Below are 18692 nucleotides of genomic sequence, written 5' to 3' on the forward strand. Positions count from 1 at the left end.
ACAATTCACATCCAGCCTCACTCCCTTGTGGCAAGAATAACCCAGCTCTCCATAGTACTCACCATGTCCTCGCTCCGGCTTCTGGAAGTCTAAGTGAACGTCCTCTCTGAGCCCAAGAAGCCACTTCAGTGAGGGGCGTGGGAGTGGAGGCTGAGCTACTGGGCAGTCTGGAGGCAGATGAATAATGTTTGGTCCACACACCAGTCAGAGCAGCTGAAATCCTTACTTGTGACTGCAAGGATGTACAAGATGGCTGCCCTAGGTCCCCAGCTGCCTAGACTGGACTAGTTCTCCCTTCGTCACACCTGAGACCTGAAATGGAAAAAGGATGGGGGAAAGCCAGGGTTGAGCAAGGAGGGAGTGACAGATTGTTGGCCTTCAGCTCTTTCCCTGGGCAGGACCTCCTCCCAGGCTCAAGGCAATGCTCCACCCTGAGGGCATCTGCATTTACGGCAGGTCAGCCTCCAGCCTTCCAGAACACACACTGAAGTTCTTCACACAGCTCCCCAGGCCTCTTCCTTCTGGCAATAAGATCACAGATGGAGGGTTTTACTCATTCCAGAGCATGAGAAGCATTGAGGCCTGGACAGGCCGGAAACCTTCAACCTCATTTCCTCCGGGAAGTCAGGGGTCCAAAGTTGAGGTTGTGGGTTCACGTATGTAATTTTGCCCTTAGTAGATCAACATGCACACTTTTGTTTGATATTGATGTCGGTGAATTTTCAGGGAGAACGTATTTTTCAAGTTTGTTCAATGAACTCGTCACGCTTCACTGACCTTTAATTATGTGAAATTAAAACCCTTCTGTTGTGTTTTTAAATTATTTTTTCCATTTCGTTTATACCATTGTCATATGTAATCCATATTTTTCCTGCTGCTCTTGCAATTAATATTTCTTTCTTCCCCTTAAGTCTTTTTTCTTCACTCAGACCATGACACCACCAGTCCCTAAACATTTGAGAAATCTGGGAGGATTCCTAAACACTTTCTCCTTCAACCTTATAATAATCAACCAACCAACATATCAGAAAATCATTAAGTTTTCTCTAAGGAGCACTCTCCCGTCTCTGCTCCTGTTTCTTCGCACCCCACTTTCCCACCCAGCTGACTCCCACTCTTTTATTTTGTTGTCTCGGTGTAAATGTTCTCTCTTTACGTGGCCTTTATACCAGTGTCTCCCCTTTAAGCATTACCCTTCCTTTTATTATTTTCCCTAATAGCACTAACTTTAATTCACATTCTTCTTTCCACACTTATTATTTTCAGCATGTCTGGCATGCAGAATCTCAAGCCCAGCCCAGACCTGCTGAATCAAAATCCGCATTATAACAAGATCTCTGGGTTATCCACGTCGACATTCCAGTTCACAAACCATTCACTGCTCTAAAGCCTGTAACTCAAGGAACGAGGATTCCCTCAACTATGTCTCCTACATCAGCTGCATCATCCACTGTCTTCCTGATCCACGAGCCATCTCCATGTCTCAGCTACCTCACAGTCTTCTTTAACTTGTTCATAACAAGCTCTTGCCTGACGTCATCCAATCATGGTTGTCATTTCCAAAATCTATTTGCCGTACAGGAACCAGAGTGTTGTTTTAAATCACGAGTAAACTCACACCCACCCCTGGTTGATGCCCGTCAGTGGCTGTCTACTGGCCTTCAAAAAACCTAGAGTAGTCAGCGTGGTTCTAAATGACCTGCTGCCGTTGCCTCATCCAATCTGGCTGATGACAACGCCTCTGCCCAATCCACACTATTTTCTCTGCTTCTATCATTCTCTGACTTTCATCAAGGAATGGAAGATACTGGGTTCTCTGATGCCTTGGGGATTTATACATTTCTTCTATTCTAACTGAAAAACTCTTTCCACCCCACTCGTCCCACATGCTATCAGCACTGCTCAACCATGAATGTAGCTAAATCTAACTAAATTTTTGATCTCTTCTTGTTGGTCACTTAGGGTTTGGTGAGTCCGCTAGAGCTATGATGTCTGCTTAGCAGGTATGGCTATTTCAATTAAGTTTAATTACAACCAAAAGAAAAAACGGCGTTTCTTAGTTGCACTAAAAAAAAAAAAAAAACCACAGAGGTGGGGGCAAGATGGCAAAATAGTCAGACGGTTCCTGTGGTCCCTCTTACACCAAAGACCTGAAAAAACAAGTGACTCGATTATATATGAAAATCTAGGAGCCCCAAACAACAAAGATAAAGTTGAGGAGCCAGACTGAGCAGCAAAGTATCAGGATACAAAAATCAGTTGGATTCTTCTACACCAACAAAGAGAACTTTGAAAAGCAAATCACCAGATCATTACCATTTACAATATTCCCCAAGAAGATAAAATACTTAGGAATAAATTAAACAAGTGACATAAAAGACCTATCCAAAGAAACCTACAAGACACTACTGCAAGAAACTAAAAGAGAACTACATAAGTGGAAAAACATACCTTGCTCATGGATACCACCACTGCCATCGAGTCGATTCTGACTCATAGCGACCCTATAGGACAGAGTAGAACTGCCCTGCTCATGGATAGGAAGACTCAACGTTATGAAAATGTCAATTCTACCCAAAGTGATCTACAGATACAATGCAATCCCAATCCAAATTCCAATGGCATTTTTTAATAAGATGGAGAAACAAAACACCAACTTCATATGGAAAGGGAAGATAAGTAAAACATTACTGAAGAAGAAGAACAAAGTGGGAGGCCTCACATTACCTATTATACTGCCATGGCAGTCACAACAGCCTGGTACTGGTACAACAGTGGAACAGAATTGAGAATCTAGACATAAATTCATTCACCAGTGAGCAGCTGATATTTGACAAAGGCCCAAAATCCATTAAATGGAGAAAAGACAGCTTCTTTAACAAATGGTGCTGGCATAACTAACTGGATACCTATCTGCAAAAAAACAAACCAAGACCCATACCTCATACCATGTACAAAAACTAACTCAAAATGAACCAAAGACCTAGATATACAAACAAAAACGATAAAGATCATTGAAGAAAAAATAGAGACAACACTGGGAGCCCTAATACCCGGCATTAACAGAATACAAACCATAACTAACAATGCACCAACACCAGAAGAGAAACTAGATATATGGGAGCTCCTAAAAATCAAACACCTATGCTCACGCAAAGACTTTACCAAAAGGGTAAAAAGAAAATGTAGAGATAGGGAAAAAAAATATTAGCTACGAGATACGAATAAGGGTCTAATCTCTAAAATCTATAAGAAACTGCAACACCTCAACAACACAAAGACAAATGACCCAATTAAAAAACAGGCAAAGATATCAACAGACACTTCACCAAAGAAGACACTCAGGCAGCGAACAGATACATGAGGAAATGTTCAGGATCACTAACCATTACAGAAATGCAAATCAAAAATATCATGAGATAACACAAAATAATAAATGTTGGAGAAGCTGTGGAGAGAATGGAACACTTACGCACCGCTGGTGGGAATGCAAAATGGTACAACCACTTTGGAAATCAATCTGGCACTTCCTTAAAAAGCTAGAAACAGAAGTACCATACAATCCAGCAATCCCACTCCTTGGAATATATCCCAGAAAAATAAGAGCCGTCACACGAATAGATATATGCACACCCATGTTCACTGCAGTTCTGTTCACAATAGCAAAAAGATGGAAACAACCTAGGTACCCATCAACAGACAAATGGATAAATTATGGTACATACACACAATGGAATGCTCCACAATGATAAAACAAACGATGAAGCCTCAAAACATCTCACAACATGGATGAATCTGGAAGGCATTACACCGAGTGAAATTAGTCAGTCACAAAAGGACAAATACTGTATGAGACCACTATTACGAGAACTCAAGAAAAGGTTTAAACACAGAAGAAAACATTCTTTGATGGTTACGAGGGTGGGGATGGAGGGAGAGGGGCATTCGCTAACTAGACAGTAGACAAGAGTTATCTTAGATGAAGGGAAGGACAACACACAATACAGAGGAAGTCAGCACAACTGGACTAAACCAAAAGCTAAGAAGCTTCCTGAATATAACCCAACAATTCGAGGGATAGAGCAGCAGGGACTGGGGCTGGGGCACCATGGTTTCAGGGGACATCTATGTCAACTGGCGTAACGAAGTTTATTAAGAAAATATTCTGCAACCAACTTTGGTGAGTGGTGTCTGGGGTCTTAAAAGCTTGTGAGTGGCCATCTAAGATGCATCAATTGCTCCCAACCGACTTGGAGCAAAGGAGAATGAAGAACACCAATGACACAAGGAAAATATTAGCCCAAGAGACAAAAGTGCCACATAAACCAGAGACGCCATCAGCCTGAGACCAGAAGAACTAGATGGTGCCTGGCTACCTCCATTGACCGCCCTGACAGAGAATACAACAGAGAGTCCCTAACGGAGCAGGAGGAAAGTGTGGAGAACTCGATTTCACATAAAAAGACCAGACTTAATGATCTGACTGAGACTGGAGGAACCCCTGAAGCCACAGCCCCCGGATGCTCTGTTAACTCAGAACTAAAACCATTCCTGAAGCCCACTCTACAAAGATTAGACTGGACGACAGAACATAAAATAATACTCGTGAAGACTGTGCTTCTTAGATCAAGCAGATACATGAAACCAAACAGGCAGCTCCTGTCAGGGGGCAGGATGAGAAGTCAGAAAGGGACAGAAGATGGTTGGAGGGACAGAGGAAACTGGGGTGGGAAGGGGGAGTGTGCTGTCACATTATAGGGATTGCAACTAGAGTCCCATAACAACATGCGTATGACTTTTCGTATGAGAAATTAACTTGAGCTGTAAACTTTCACCTAATGCACGCACACACACACACAAAATCCATTGCCATCAAGTCAATTCCAACTCATAGTGACCCTATAGGAGAGAGCAGAACTGCCCCATAGGGTTTCCAAGGAGTGGCTGGTGGATTTGAACTACCAACCTTTTGGTTAGCAGCTGCGCTCTTAATCACTGTGCCACCAGGGCTCCACCTGATAACATGTTAAAAGGACGTGAGATGAAGTCTTGCCATCCTTGCTTACGAGAAGCGTTTCGGCTGTACTTCTTCCGGGATAGATTTGTTCCTTCTTGTGACAGTCCACAGGATATTCAGTATCCTTCACCAACACCGTAATTCAAAAGCGTCAATTCTTCTTCAGTCTGCCTTATTCATTGTCCAGCTTTTATACGTATGTGAGGCGACTGCAAATACCATGGCTTGGGTAAGGTGCACCTTAGTCGTAAAAACGACATCTTTGCTTTTTAACATTTTAAAGAGGGCGTTTGCAGCAGATTTGCCCAATGCAATACGTCGTTTGATTCCTTGACTGCTGCTGCCATGGGCACTGATTGTAGATCAAAGCAAAATGAAGTCTTTGACAACTTCAATATTTTCTCCACTTATCATGATTTTGCTTATTGGTCCAGTGGTGGGGATTTTTGTTTTCTCTATGTTGAGGTGCAATCCATGCTGAAGACTACGGTCTTTGATCTTCATCAGCAAGTCCTTTAAGTCCTCTTAGCTTTCAACAAGCAAGGTTGTATCATCTCCCTTTCAAAGGTTCTTTTTTTAAGTATGAATTAAGTGAGTTTACACAGCAAATTAGTTTCTCATATAGCCTAGGTTCTTAATGAGTCTCCCTCCAATCCTGGTGTCACATTCTTCTTCATATAGTCCAGGTTCCTGGATTTTTTTTCTCAGCACACAGACTGAATAAGTGCAGTGAAAGGACACAGCCCTGACACATACCTTTCCTGACTTTAAACTATGCAGTATCCCCTTGTTGGGTTCAAACAAATAACTCTTGATCTATGTATAGGTTTCACATGAGCACAATTAAGTGTTCTGGAATTCTCATTTTTTGCAATGTTATCCGTAATTTGTTACAATTCACATATTCAAATGCCTTTGCATAGTCAACCCGTAAACACCTTTCTGGTACTCTCTGCTTTCAGCCAGGACCCATCCGACATCAGCAGTGATATCCCTTGTTCCACATCCTCTTCTAAATCCAGCTTGAATTTCTGGCCATTCCCTGTCGATGTACTGCCGCAACTGTCTTTGAATGATTTTCAGCATAATTCTACTTGTGTGTGATATTAATGATATTGTTCAATAATTTCCACATTCTATTTTGGATCACCTTTCATTGGAATGGGCACAAATATGGATCTCTTCCAGTCAGTTTTCCAGACAGCTATCCTTCAAATTTCTTGGCACACATGAGTGACTACCTCCAGTGTTGCATCCATTTGTTAAAACATCTCAGTTGGTATTCTGTCAGTTCCTGGAGCCTCGTTTTTCATCAGTGCCTACAGTGCAGCTTGGACTTCTTCCTTCAGTACCACTGGTTCTTGATCATATGCTACCTCCTGAAACGGTTGAAAGTCCACCAATTCTTTTTGGTACAGTGTCTCTGCATAGTTCTTCCATCTTCTGACCACGTAGGATCTTGTTTGCCAACAAAAACATATGCATTTTATTCTATATGTGATTGACAGTCTACCTGGTTAATATTTTTGAGATATGCCTCTTGCGGCTGGCTGGAGATTACACCTTTTGTGACAAGAGAAAAAGCAGAAGAAAGTTCAGAGGCTGCTTTCATAAAGTAGATCTCTCACAGATTAGCTTGGACTATTTCCCCTAATCTAGCGAATGGATGCCAGGTGCCATTTACTGGCATGGGAAAGCCAAGTGAGGAGCAGATTTGTTCAGGTGAAATTTTAAATGCTGTCTTGGACACGTCAGATTTCAGAGCCATACAGTCCTTAGTGCCCCAGGTGGACTATGGGAAGGATTTGGTTCTGAGTGCATTGGTACTCAAGAGCCCGTATCTCAACCTATAGGTTGTCTCCTCTTGGTCTACGAAGACTCAAACTGTGACCTCTGAAACAGGCTCCATTCCCATGTCTGAAGCTTCAATTAGATGAAAGTAAGAGCACAGCTGTGGCAGATATTAGGCCTCTAGGAACTGTAAGTTGATATTGTGGCATTATTTGAGATTCTGAACTAGTAGAATTCAGCAGTTTTGAAAGTTTCAATTTGACATGAAGTGACTACACTACCAGGCACGTCTCCAAGGGGAATTCCAGTCTAAAAATGGAGTACTTCTAGAGTAACCGGAGCCCTTGTGGCTCAGTGGTTAAAAGCTTGGCTCTTAAGCAAAAGGTCAGAAGTTCAAATCCACCAGCTGCTCCTTGGAAACCCTATGGGTTAGTTCTACTCTGTGCCACAGGGTCACTATGAGTCAGAAATGACTTGATGGCAACTGGGTTTTTTTGGTCTAGAATATCCATCTACAGGGAAGGAAAGGAAAAAGAAAAGGCACCACATTTTTCTACCAAGGTGAGATTACAAGTGGTGTTTGATGTTCATTTTTCCTCTACTCATTTATGAACTTTTTGAAATATGCAACATTTTTACAGTTTTAAAATTGTTAAGAATGTTTATTTTCTTCATACTCTAGTTTTCAACAATGGATTCTTAGGTATGATACCTGTGGTGCAACGGGTTTCTCTTATATAGCACCTTTCTGGCCTTGGGTTTATAATTCTGCCAAAGATAACTGATTGGGCCACAACCTGCTTTACGACTGGTCTGCTCTACACACCTTGCAGGGCTTGGTCCATATACTATGCAAATAAGGTGCGTAAAACCACCCAGTAGGATTAAATGACCTTTCGGGAACTGGTCGATTACTATGCAAATTAAGTGATGATGGTCTACCGAGGGGATTACAAAAACCAAACCAAACCCAGTGCCATCGAGTCAATTCCAACTCATATTGACCCTATAGGACACAGTAGAACTTTGCCACAGAGTTTCCAAGGAGCACCTGGCAGATTTGAACTGCCAACCCTTTGGTTAGCAGCTGTAGCACTTAACCATTAGGCCACCAGGGTTTTGGCCCACTTGTAATCTGGCTGGAAGGGCCATCCCTTGAAGCTGAATAAAAGGACCAACCCCACAGAAGTCGAGGGGAACTGGACTACCATCAAGAAGAGCCTGGAGCAAAGCACATCCTTGGGACTTGGTGCTCCTGTGGCAAAAAAACCCAGATGCAGGACAGAGAGAGGACCATTACGCTGAGGACGGTAAAAGACAGTGAGAAATGGTGCCAAATACAGCAAAGCCCAGGCACAGAGAAACGGCAGCAGCAGTATCAGCTGTAGGATCCACAGGATCTGCAGATGGCTGTGATGGTGCTTGCCGGCCCAGAGTGAGGTGGCTGCAGTGGGCCGCAGCCCACAGAAAGAGAGAAAGCTGAGTGCCTCTGGGCAGGAGACTTGCTGGCAGAGTGGGGTGCTTCTGGACAATTGTTTATGGAACCAAAGCTCTGTAACACTTGCCCTAGCAGGGCAGAGGTCAAGAGAAGGGCCTGTCGGCTAGCATAGCCAAGAGATGGGCCGCCTGCGTGCAGGCACAGCTAAGAAGCTCAGCGCTGTCTTGGTTGGAAGATGTCCTGATTGATGAACTATAGCCTATCTCCTGAGTTGTATTCTGAAACTTCCAAGTTGATTCTTACCCAGAGTTGCAGCCTGTTACTTCCCTAAAAAATCACATAAGCCTGAGTACAGTCTGTGAGTTCTGCGTAGCCATTGCAAGAAATTATCAAACCCAGAAGTAGAGAGCGCCATGGGAGTGATGACTGGTGTCAGAAATAGTGAAGTACTGGAGCATCGAAGTATGTCTGACCTCACAAAAAAAACCTGTTACCATCAAGTCGATTACAACTCATAGTGACCCCACAGGACAGGGCAGAACTGCCCCACAGAGTTTTCAAAGAGCGGCTGGTGGATTCCAACTGCCAACCTTTTGGCTGGCAGCCATGCTCTTTAATGACTGTGCCCCCAGGGCTCTATCTGACCTCATAGGGACCATCTTTTTGCTGATCTCGGTGATTCTCATGCCTCCTCCTGAACGTAGGCAGGCTCTGATGATAGATTATGACACCAAAAGCACAAAGAACAACAGAAAAAATAGGTAAGTTAAAAATCTTGTGACTCAAAGGACTTCATCAACAAAATGAAGAGACAACGGACAGAATGGTAGAAAATATTTGGGACTCATATATCTGATAAGGGTTTAATATCCAGGATATAAAAAGAACTCCAACCACTCAGCAACATAAAGACAAACAAACCATTTCAAAAATGGGCAAAAAACTTAAATAGATCTTTTACCAAATAAGACACACACATGGTCAATAAACACATGATAAGATGCTCGACATCATAGACATTACGGAAATCCAAATCAAAACCACAATGAGATACCACTTCATCGCTACTAGGATGGCTACTATCAGAAAAACAAAAAACAAGAGTTGGGGAGAATGTGGAAAAATTGTTGGTGGGATTGTAAAATGGTACACCTCCATGGAAAATAGTTTGGCGGTCCTCAAAAACGTAAACATACAATAACTCTATGAGCCATAAATTTCCATTTCTAGGAGCCCTGGTGGTTTAATGCTTAAGCACTTAGCTGTTACCTACCGAAAGGTTGGCGATTTGAACCCACCCAGCAGTACCTCAGGAGAAAGGCCTGGGGATATGCTCCCATACAGATTACAGCCTAGAAAACCCTAAGCAGCAGTTCTCCTCTGTAACATGCGGTCGTTGACACTAGAAAATTGACTTGAGAGCACCTAACAACAACGGGTATAGACCCAAAAGGCTTGAAAGCAGGGAAGTAAAGAGGTATTTTTACATCAATGTTCACCAGAGCACTACTCATAATAGCCAAAAAGTGGAAACAATCCAAATGTCCATCAACAGATGCATGGATAAACAAAATGTAGTATACTCACAAACTAGAATATCACTTAGTCATAAAAAGAAATGAAGTTCTCATAAATGCTATGACATGGATGCACCTTGAAAACACTATACTAAGTAAAATAAGTCACACACAAAAGGACACTGTATGATCCAACTTAGATGAAGTATCTAGAACAGGCAAGAATCATCAAAAGAAGATGGAAGGAATACACAGAGTCACTGTACCAAAAAGAATTGGTCGGTCAACGTTCAACCATTTCAGGAGGAGGCATATGATCAGGAACTGATGGTACTGAAGGAAAAGGTCCAAGGTGCACTGAAGGCATTGGTGAAAAACAAGGCTCCAGGAATTGACAGAATACCACCTGAGGTGTTTCCACGAATGGATGCAGCGCTGGAAGCGCTCACTCGTCTATGCCAAAAAATTTGGAAGAAAGCTACCTGGTCAACTGACTGGAAGAGGTCCATATTCATGCCTACTCCAAAGAAAGGTGATCTAACCGAATCTAGAAATTACCGAACAATATCATTAATACCACATGCAAGTAAAATTTTGCTGAAGGTCATTCTAAAGCGGCTGTAGCAGTACATCGACAGGGAAATGCCAGAAATTCAAGCCAGATTCAGAAGAGGACATGAAACCAGGAATATTATTGTTGATGTCAAATGGATCTTGGCTGAAAGCAGACAATACCAGAAAGATGTTTACCTGTGTTTCATTGACTGTGCAGGGGCATTCGACTGTGTGAATCATAACAAATTATGGACAATGTTGGAAAGAATGGGAACTCCAGAACACTTAATTGTGCTCATGAAGAACCTGCACATAGATCAAAAGTCAGTGGTTCGAACAGAATAAGGGCATACTGTGTGGTTTAAAGTCAGGAAAGGTATGCTTCAGGGTTGTATCCTATCACTATACTTATTCAATCTGTATGCTGAGCAAATAATCCGAGAAGATGGACTATATGAAGAATAGGGCATCAGGATTGGAGGAAGACTCATTAACAATCTGCACTATGTAGACACAACCTCGCTTGTTGAAAGCGAAGAGGACTTGAAACACTAATGAAGATTAAAGACTACAGCCTTTAGTATGGATTATACCTCAACATAAAGAAAACAAAAATCCTCTCAACTGGACCAATAAGCAGCATCATGATAAATGGAGAAAAGACTGAAGTTGTCGAGGATTTCATTTTACTTGGGTCCACAATCAACACTCATGGGAATGGCAGTCAAGAAATCAAAAGACACATTGCATTGGGAAAATCTGCTCCAAAAGGCCTCTTTAAAATGTTAAAAAACAAAGATGTCACCTTGAAGGTGCACCTGACCCAAGCCATGGTGTTTTCAATTGTCTCGTATGCATGCGAAAGCTGGACAATGAATAAGGAAGACTGAAGAACTGACACCTTTGAATTATGGTGTTGGCGAAGCATATTGAATATACCACAGACTGCCAAAAAAATGAACAGATCTGTCTTGGGAGAAGTATGGCCAGAATGCTCCTTAGAAGCAAGGATGGTAAGACTTTGTCTCTCATACTTTGGACATGTTATCAGGAGGAATAAGTCCCTGAAGAAGGACATCATGCTTGGTAAAGGGTCATTGAAAAGCAGGAAGACCCTCAACAAGATGGACTGACCCAGTGGCTGCAACAATGGGCTCAAGCATAACAATAATTGTGAGAATGGCACAGGATCAGACACTGTTTCCTTGTGTTGCACACAGGATTGCTATGAGTCAGAACCGACTCAATGGCACCTAACAAAGACAACAACAAAGTTTATCAGTGGCTATCAAGGGCTGATGGGAGGTAGCAGGGTAGCTAATGCTTAAGAGGCACCGAGTTTCTGCCAAGGGTGATGGATAAACTTTGAAACTGATAATAGTGATGGATGAGCAACACAGTGAAAGTAATTAATGTTACTGAACTGTATATGTAAGAATAGTTGAAATAGGAAGAGGTGTTGTTACATATATTTTGCCATGCATGTGCCCACACACACACAAAGATAGAATGAAATGACACCATTAAAGAAAAAAAGGAAAGAATCTTAGTTTCTGGGTCTGAGTGTGTGAATGAAAGGAGGGAAATTTAGATACGATGGGGAGTATTTCAAAGATTTAATACCGATCTTAGGCTGTGCTAACCTAGAGAAATAAGATCACATTTGAGGAACTGCAGTGTGTAGAGAATGGACTTTTTAATGTAATTGGGTCTGGATTACCTCACTATTTACATATACATATGTATACACAAAGACTACATTCATAACAAGGACCTCTGGTAGCGTAGCGGCTAAGCAATTGGCTGCTTATCAAAAGGTAATTGGTTCAAACCCACCAGTGGCTTGGAGAGAAAGACGTGGCAATCTGCCCCTGAAAAATTTACAGACTTGGAAACCCTACGGAGCAGTTCTACTCCGTCCTATAGGTTCGCTAGGAGTCAGAATGGACTCTAAGGCACACAAGAACAATTTTCATATTTAAAAAATCTCATGAATTATAACTCTAAAGAGCAAAAAAAAAAAAAAGATTACACTATGGACATTGGAGTTAGTGATGACTTCTCAAACAAGACATTTAAATTTAGACACTTTAAATTTTTGAAGTAATATGTGCAGCTGCTTCTTGGCTCTTTGTCGTCGTTAGTTGCCGTTGAGTCTACCCCATGGGTACAGAGTAGAACTTCTCCATAGGGTTTCTAAGGATGTAATCTTTACAGGAGCAGATTGCCAGGCCTCTCTTCCAAGGCATCTCTGGGTGGATGTGAACAGCCAACCTTGCAGGTAGTAGTCTTAACCACCTGCACCACCCAGGGACACCCTATTTAGTGTCTATACATGTTTTCCTACATTTTTTTCTAAGCAAAATGCTATCCCTTTTGTTGCTCTTACACTCAAGAGATTTGAAATACACATGTTACCTGAATTCTGCATTAGTCTACTTGGGTCAAAAAGAAACATATTCTCTAGTCATACGACAGATGCTACAAATGATTTACTCATCAGCTTAAGCTTCTTCAAGTTCAAAATGCTTTACTATAAACCGTGACTTTCTACTAGTTGCACATTTCACATTTATCTAAGCAAGAATACTACTCTGTAAAATACTTCACAAAGGATGAGGTACTTTTTGCCACACTGTAGTGTAGATGACACTCTAGTATCTACTAAGTATTTCGATTACCTTCATTACATATGCCTCCCGTTTTGCCCTCACTCCCAACATTCCCTGCTGTCATGCTGCGAATATGAACAGCTTTTGCTCCAAGATGCTTTCAACCTATTAACAAGTGTGGTTCCTTGGTAGGAAAAACTGTCATTGCATCACCAGCATCCATTCCCGCAGAAATTCTGTCTCAGCCATTCCTTAAGATCTTGTTCAAACACCGGGGATGTGAAAATCACTAAATTAATACCATTTACAGTAGCCCCCCAAAAGATAAAACACTTAGGAATATATCTTCCCAGAGATTCAAAAGACTTAAAGAAAACCACAAAACGCTTCTGCAAGAAACCAAAAGAGATCTACATAAGTGGAAAAACATACATTGCTCATGGATAGGAAGACTTAACATTGTAAAAATGTCTATTCTACCAAAAGCCATCTATAGATTTAATGCAATTCCGATCCAAATTCCAACAACATTTTTCAATGAGGAGAAACAAATCACCAACTTCATATGGAAGGGAAAGAGCTGCTGGATAAATAAAGCGTTACTGAAAAAGCAGAACAAATTGGGAGGCCTTACTCTACCTGATTTTAGAACCTATTATACTGCCATGGTAGTCGAAACAGCCTGGTACTGGTACAACAACAGATACATAGAACAATGGAACAGAATTGAGAATCCAGACATAAATCCATCCACATATGAGCAGCTGATATTTGACAAAGGCCCCAAAGCAGTTAAATGGGGAAAAGACAGTCTCCTAAACAAATGGTGCTGGCATAACTGAATATCCATCTGCAAAAAAAAAGAAACAAGACCTATACCTCACACCATGCACAAAACAAACTCAAAATGGATCAAAGACCTAAATATAAATCTAAAACGATAAAGATCATGGAAGAAAAAATAGGGACAACATTAAGAGCCCTAATACATGGCATAAACCATATACAAACCATTACTAACAATGCAGAAGAGAAACTAGATAACTAACTGGGAGCTCCTAAAAATCAAACACCTACGCTCATCCAAAGAATTCACCAAAAGAGTAAAAAGATTACCTACAGACTGGGAAAAAGTTTTTAGCTATGACATGTCTGATCAGTGCCTGATCTCTAAAGTCTACATGATACTGCAAAAACTCAACTACAAAAAGACAAATAACCCTATTAAAAAATGGGTAAAAGATATGAACAGACGCCTCACTAAAGAAGACACTCAGGAAGCTAACAGATACATGAGGAAATGCTCACGATCATTAGCCATTACAGAAATGCAAATCAAACCTACAATGGGATTCCATCTCACTCCAACAAGGCTGGCATTAATCCAAAAAACACAAAACAATAAATGTTGGAGAGGCTGTGGAAAGACTGGAACACTTATATACTGCTGGTGGGAATGTAAAATGGCACAACCACTTTGGAAATCAATTTGGCACTTCCTTAAAAAGCTAGAAATAGAACTACCATACGATCCAGCAATCCCACTCCTTGGAATATATCCTGAAGAAATAAGAACCTTTACACAACCACATATACGCACACCCATGTTCACTGCAACACTGTTTACAATAGCAAAAAGATGGAAGCAACCAAGGTGCCTGTCAACGGATGAATGGATAAATAAACTATGGTATATTCACACAATGGAATACTACGCATCGATAAAGAACAGTGATGAATCCGTAAAACATTTCATAACATGGAGGAATCTGGAAGGCACTACACTGAGTGAAATTAATCAGTTGCAAAAGGACTATTGTGTAAGACCACTATTACAAGAACTGGAGAAACAGTTTAAACAGAGAAGAAAATATTCCTTGATGGTTACCAGACGGGCGGGGAGGAGGGAGTATTCCCTTAAATAGTAGGTAAGAACTACTTCAGGTGAAGGGAAAGACAATACACAATACAGGAGAGGTCAGCACAACTGGACTAAACCAAAAGCAATTAAGTTTCGTGAATAAACTTAATGCTTCGAAGGCCAGTGCAGCAGTGGCAGGGGTTTGGGGACCATGGTTTCAGGCGACATCTAAGTCAACTGGCATAATCAAATCTATTAAGAAAACATTCTGCATCCCACTCTGGAGAGTGGCATCTGGGGTCTTAAACGCTAGCAAGCGGCTATCTAAGACGCATCAATTGGTCTCAACCCACCTGGACCAAAGGAGAATGAAGAACACCAAGGACACAAGGTAATTATGAGCCCAAGAGACAGAAAGGGCCACATAAACCAGAGACTACATCAGCCTGAGACCAGAAGAACTAGATGGTGCCTGTCCACAACCGATGACTGCCCTGACAGGGAACACAACACAGAACCCCTGAGGGAGCAGGAGAGCAGTGGGATGCAGATCCCAAATTCTCATAAAAAGACAACTTAATGGTCTGAGACTAGAAGAACCCTGGTGGTCATGGCCCCCAGACCTTCTGTTAGCCCAGGGCAGGAACCATTCCCAAAGCAAACTCTTCAGACAGGGACTGGACTGGACAACGGGATTGAGAAGGGTGCTGGTGAGGAGTGAGCTTCTTGGATCAGGAGGACACTTGAGGCTATGTTGACATCTCCTCCCTGGAGGGGAGATGAGAGGGTAAAGGGGGTTAGAAGCTGGCGAAATGGACACGAAAAGGGCGTAAAAGGAGGAAGCGGGCTGTCTCATAAGGAGGAGAGCAATTGGGAATATGTAGCCAGGTGTATATAAGCTCTTGTGTGAGAGGCTGACTTGATTTGTAAACGTTCACTTAAAGCACAATAAAAATTTAAAAAACACTGGGGGTGTGATCTCTATAAACCTCTTATCGCCCACCTTGAGTGTGTTCAGCCACATCACATTTTACATCAGACCAACCAGGGTTGGACATACTGTTACTCACACAATCATGAGAATATTTCTGCCTTACAATCAAAAATTTCTATAAATGTACTTCTAAATATTTTCCTCCAGAACTTGGGATAAATGAGCTCCTAAATGCACGTAGTACCAACACAAGTTTCTAAATTCCTCATCTGTCTTAAACACCTACAACCATTAAAGTCGGGGGGGGGGGAGGTGTATACGCCTCACCATAATCTTTTTGTATGACCAGCAATACCGTAAAAAATTGCTGCCTTGATAAAGCACAAAAAACAAACGGAGCCCGGTGAGCGCGGGATTGGAGAAGGTGGGAAGAGGGCATTTAGACCCAGGCTGACCACCCTGGGGTTCCACGAGGCCCGTGACTCTGCATTTCTCATAACCTCCCAGGTGTACCTGACGCGTGAGAGCCACACCGTTGCTCAGCGACGACTCCCACGATTTACCTGTAAATGCAATGACATGCCCTGGTCCAGCCCACCTATTCAGCGGTCCCCACCCAAGGCCTGCAGAAACCAGCCCCACGCAGCCCGGGCGGAAGTGGGCGGTGGCGGCAGGAAGGCTGGACGGCGACCCGGGCTGGGGCTACGGAAAGCTGCGGCGGCGGCGGCTGGAGGCCCTGGGCACAGCGCGGCTACAGGAAGCCCGGCGGCTCTGGAGCAGCCCAGGGAGAGCTAGAGGCTAGGACTGCGCAGGACAGCGGGGGCAGCGCCCTGAGACCCCGGCAGGATCTGCGAGATGCACCGGACACTGGACCTTTCCAGACCGGGACAAGCCTGCCTCACACCGGAGCAGGAATGCGACTTATCCTTGCGACCAGCCGTGGCCGTGCATTTCCGCTTCTGGTTTCTGGGACTCCCGATGCCAAAGGGGAGGGGTTCCGGGCAGGGACCCAGCAGGCTCCACCTAGTGACCCTGCGTTAGGTAGCTTCCCCTTGGATTTGGGATCAGTCCACTGCTCCGCCACCCTTTCTTTTGAGAAAAAGAGAAATATGCGATTCCGCTTCAGCCTTGGAAATCCTATGGGGCAGTTCTACTCTGTCCTACAGTCAATATGAGTCTGAATACACTCGATGGCAATGGATTTGTGTGTGTGCACGTGTTTTTGTTTTTGCTGGGTTTTTTATGCGTGTGTGTATGAGAGAAAGAGAAAAAGTGAAGTATCTTTGAAAATGACAACTATAAACAGTTTTTATAATCACTACTGCACCACCAGGGCTCCAGATATGTCATAAAACCAAACCTGTAGTCGTGGAGTCGATTCCCACTCATAGCAACCCTATAGGAAAAAAGTAGAACTGCCCCCATAGAGTTTCCAAGGATGGCCTGGTGGATTTGAACTGTCAGCCTTTTGGTTAGCAGCCATAGCACTTAACCATTATGCCACCAGGGTTTCCAGACATGTCATAGGGGGAGAAAAATATTCAAAAAAGGTATATATGACAAAAAGGTTTCTATCAAAAATATTCAAAGAACTCACACTCATTAAAAAAAAGAGACATAAAATTCAATTAAACTGGGCCAAAGTCTCGAACAGACACCTCACAATAACAAATACGCAAGTGGCCAGTGATGTGCTCAACATCATTATTCATCAGGGAAGGTACAAAACCCCAATGGGATATCACACACCTGCTAGGAAGGGTCTCTCAGCCGGAGTGTCACATCAGAGGCCAGAGATCCTTCCAGGGAGCTGGGAAGCCTGTCTTCTTTCCACAGCAGGTCTTCTCTGCAGGCCTAACCCCTGGTCCCCATGTGCTGAGAGTCCCCCACCCATTCTCCCCATCAACCTCCCAGGTGCCGGTGGTTCCATGAAGGGCCTCATACTCCCTCCTCTGAGCACACAATCCTCAGACAAGTTGACAGTTGTTTATCCTAGCAGATCCCTACCCAGGCCAGCTCAGAGGTCCTGACTTGGTTGCCATGGCAAAAGCAGAGCAAGTCAGACAAGGCTAGAACCATCTTCTTAAAATTGTTGTCTCCTCAGGACAGACCCTCACCCAGCCCATTTCCTGAAGTTGTTTTTCTCCTCTGAACTTCATGAAAAGAACTAGCTAGCCAGAACCAGCTGCAACAGGTCCTGCCCTCCATCTTGGCACTCCAGGCGACCTTTACCTCATTAACTACCTTACGCATGGTAAGTTCTCTACTCCTGGTTGGAGACCTGACACACTAATGAACAGAAATGCCTAACTTCCCCCTGTGCAGGGAATGGAACCCAAACCCTAAAAAATGCTTACTACTTTTGGACACTCTGTGCCTGCAAATGTGCCTGCCACCTTGTATTTTGAAACTGATCTTGCCTATATAAACCAGCCTCAGCAAGTTGCCTGCAGCCGTCTTGTAAGGCACTTAGCCCTGACTGGGTCTTTTCTCGGCCAGGCAATAAAGTTGCCTTTCATTCTCCCCAACTCGGTCCAGGATGGAGTCACGCCAAGCAGGACCCCGACTTCCCGGCAACAGAAGGAGAAAGGGGCACACAGTGTCTGCAGTCAACCCCTTCCCAAGCCTGAGCGATTCCCGCTGACCCCTCGGCAAAGCCAGGGGTGTGGCGCTGTGAAAAGCCTCCTCTTCTTTACCCCTCCCCAGCTTCAGTGAACAAGGGGTGGAGTGGCCAAGGCCTCCAAGGTCACGAGGAAGGTCAGGGGTCAAAGGTCAGGGAGTACAGGAACCCCTCCCGCAAGCTTGTTGCCCCTGTCCTTCCAGCAGAAGCGGGGTCCTGGCGCCGCGGGAAGAGCCCTCGGAAGAGACTAAGTCCCGGCGGTCGGTGCGGGCGCGGGGCGCGGGCAGCAGGCGCGGGGCGGACAGCCCAGTCCTCGGGTCCGGGTCCGGGAGGCGAAGAGGAGGCCT

General features: G+C 43.5%; 1 protein-coding gene across 2 annotated transcripts in view; it reads right to left on the reverse strand.

Annotated features, from left to right (window-relative positions):
* The window catches only part of LOC126072029 (zinc finger protein 883-like), a 43884-nt gene extending 27215 nt beyond the window's left edge, over positions 1 to 16669 (reverse strand). For both annotated transcript variants that reach the window (XR_007516449.1, XM_049876619.1), the window contains exons 1-2: positions 16289 to 16669; positions 63 to 312 (exon numbers count right to left, since the gene is read on the reverse strand). Coding sequence is in view for 1 of the 2 variants with exons in the window: in XM_049876619.1 (XP_049732576.1) it covers positions 63 to 65 (3 nt within the window). In the remaining variant the exon portion in view is untranslated. The remainder of the gene's footprint in view (positions 1 to 62; positions 313 to 16288) is intronic.
* Between the last annotated feature and the right edge of the window lie 2023 nt (positions 16670 to 18692).

This window comes from Elephas maximus, chromosome 3 (genome assembly GCF_024166365.1).
Source record: "Elephas maximus indicus isolate mEleMax1 chromosome 3, mEleMax1 primary haplotype, whole genome shotgun sequence".
NCBI classification, from domain to species: domain Eukaryota; kingdom Metazoa; phylum Chordata; class Mammalia; order Proboscidea; family Elephantidae; genus Elephas; species Elephas maximus.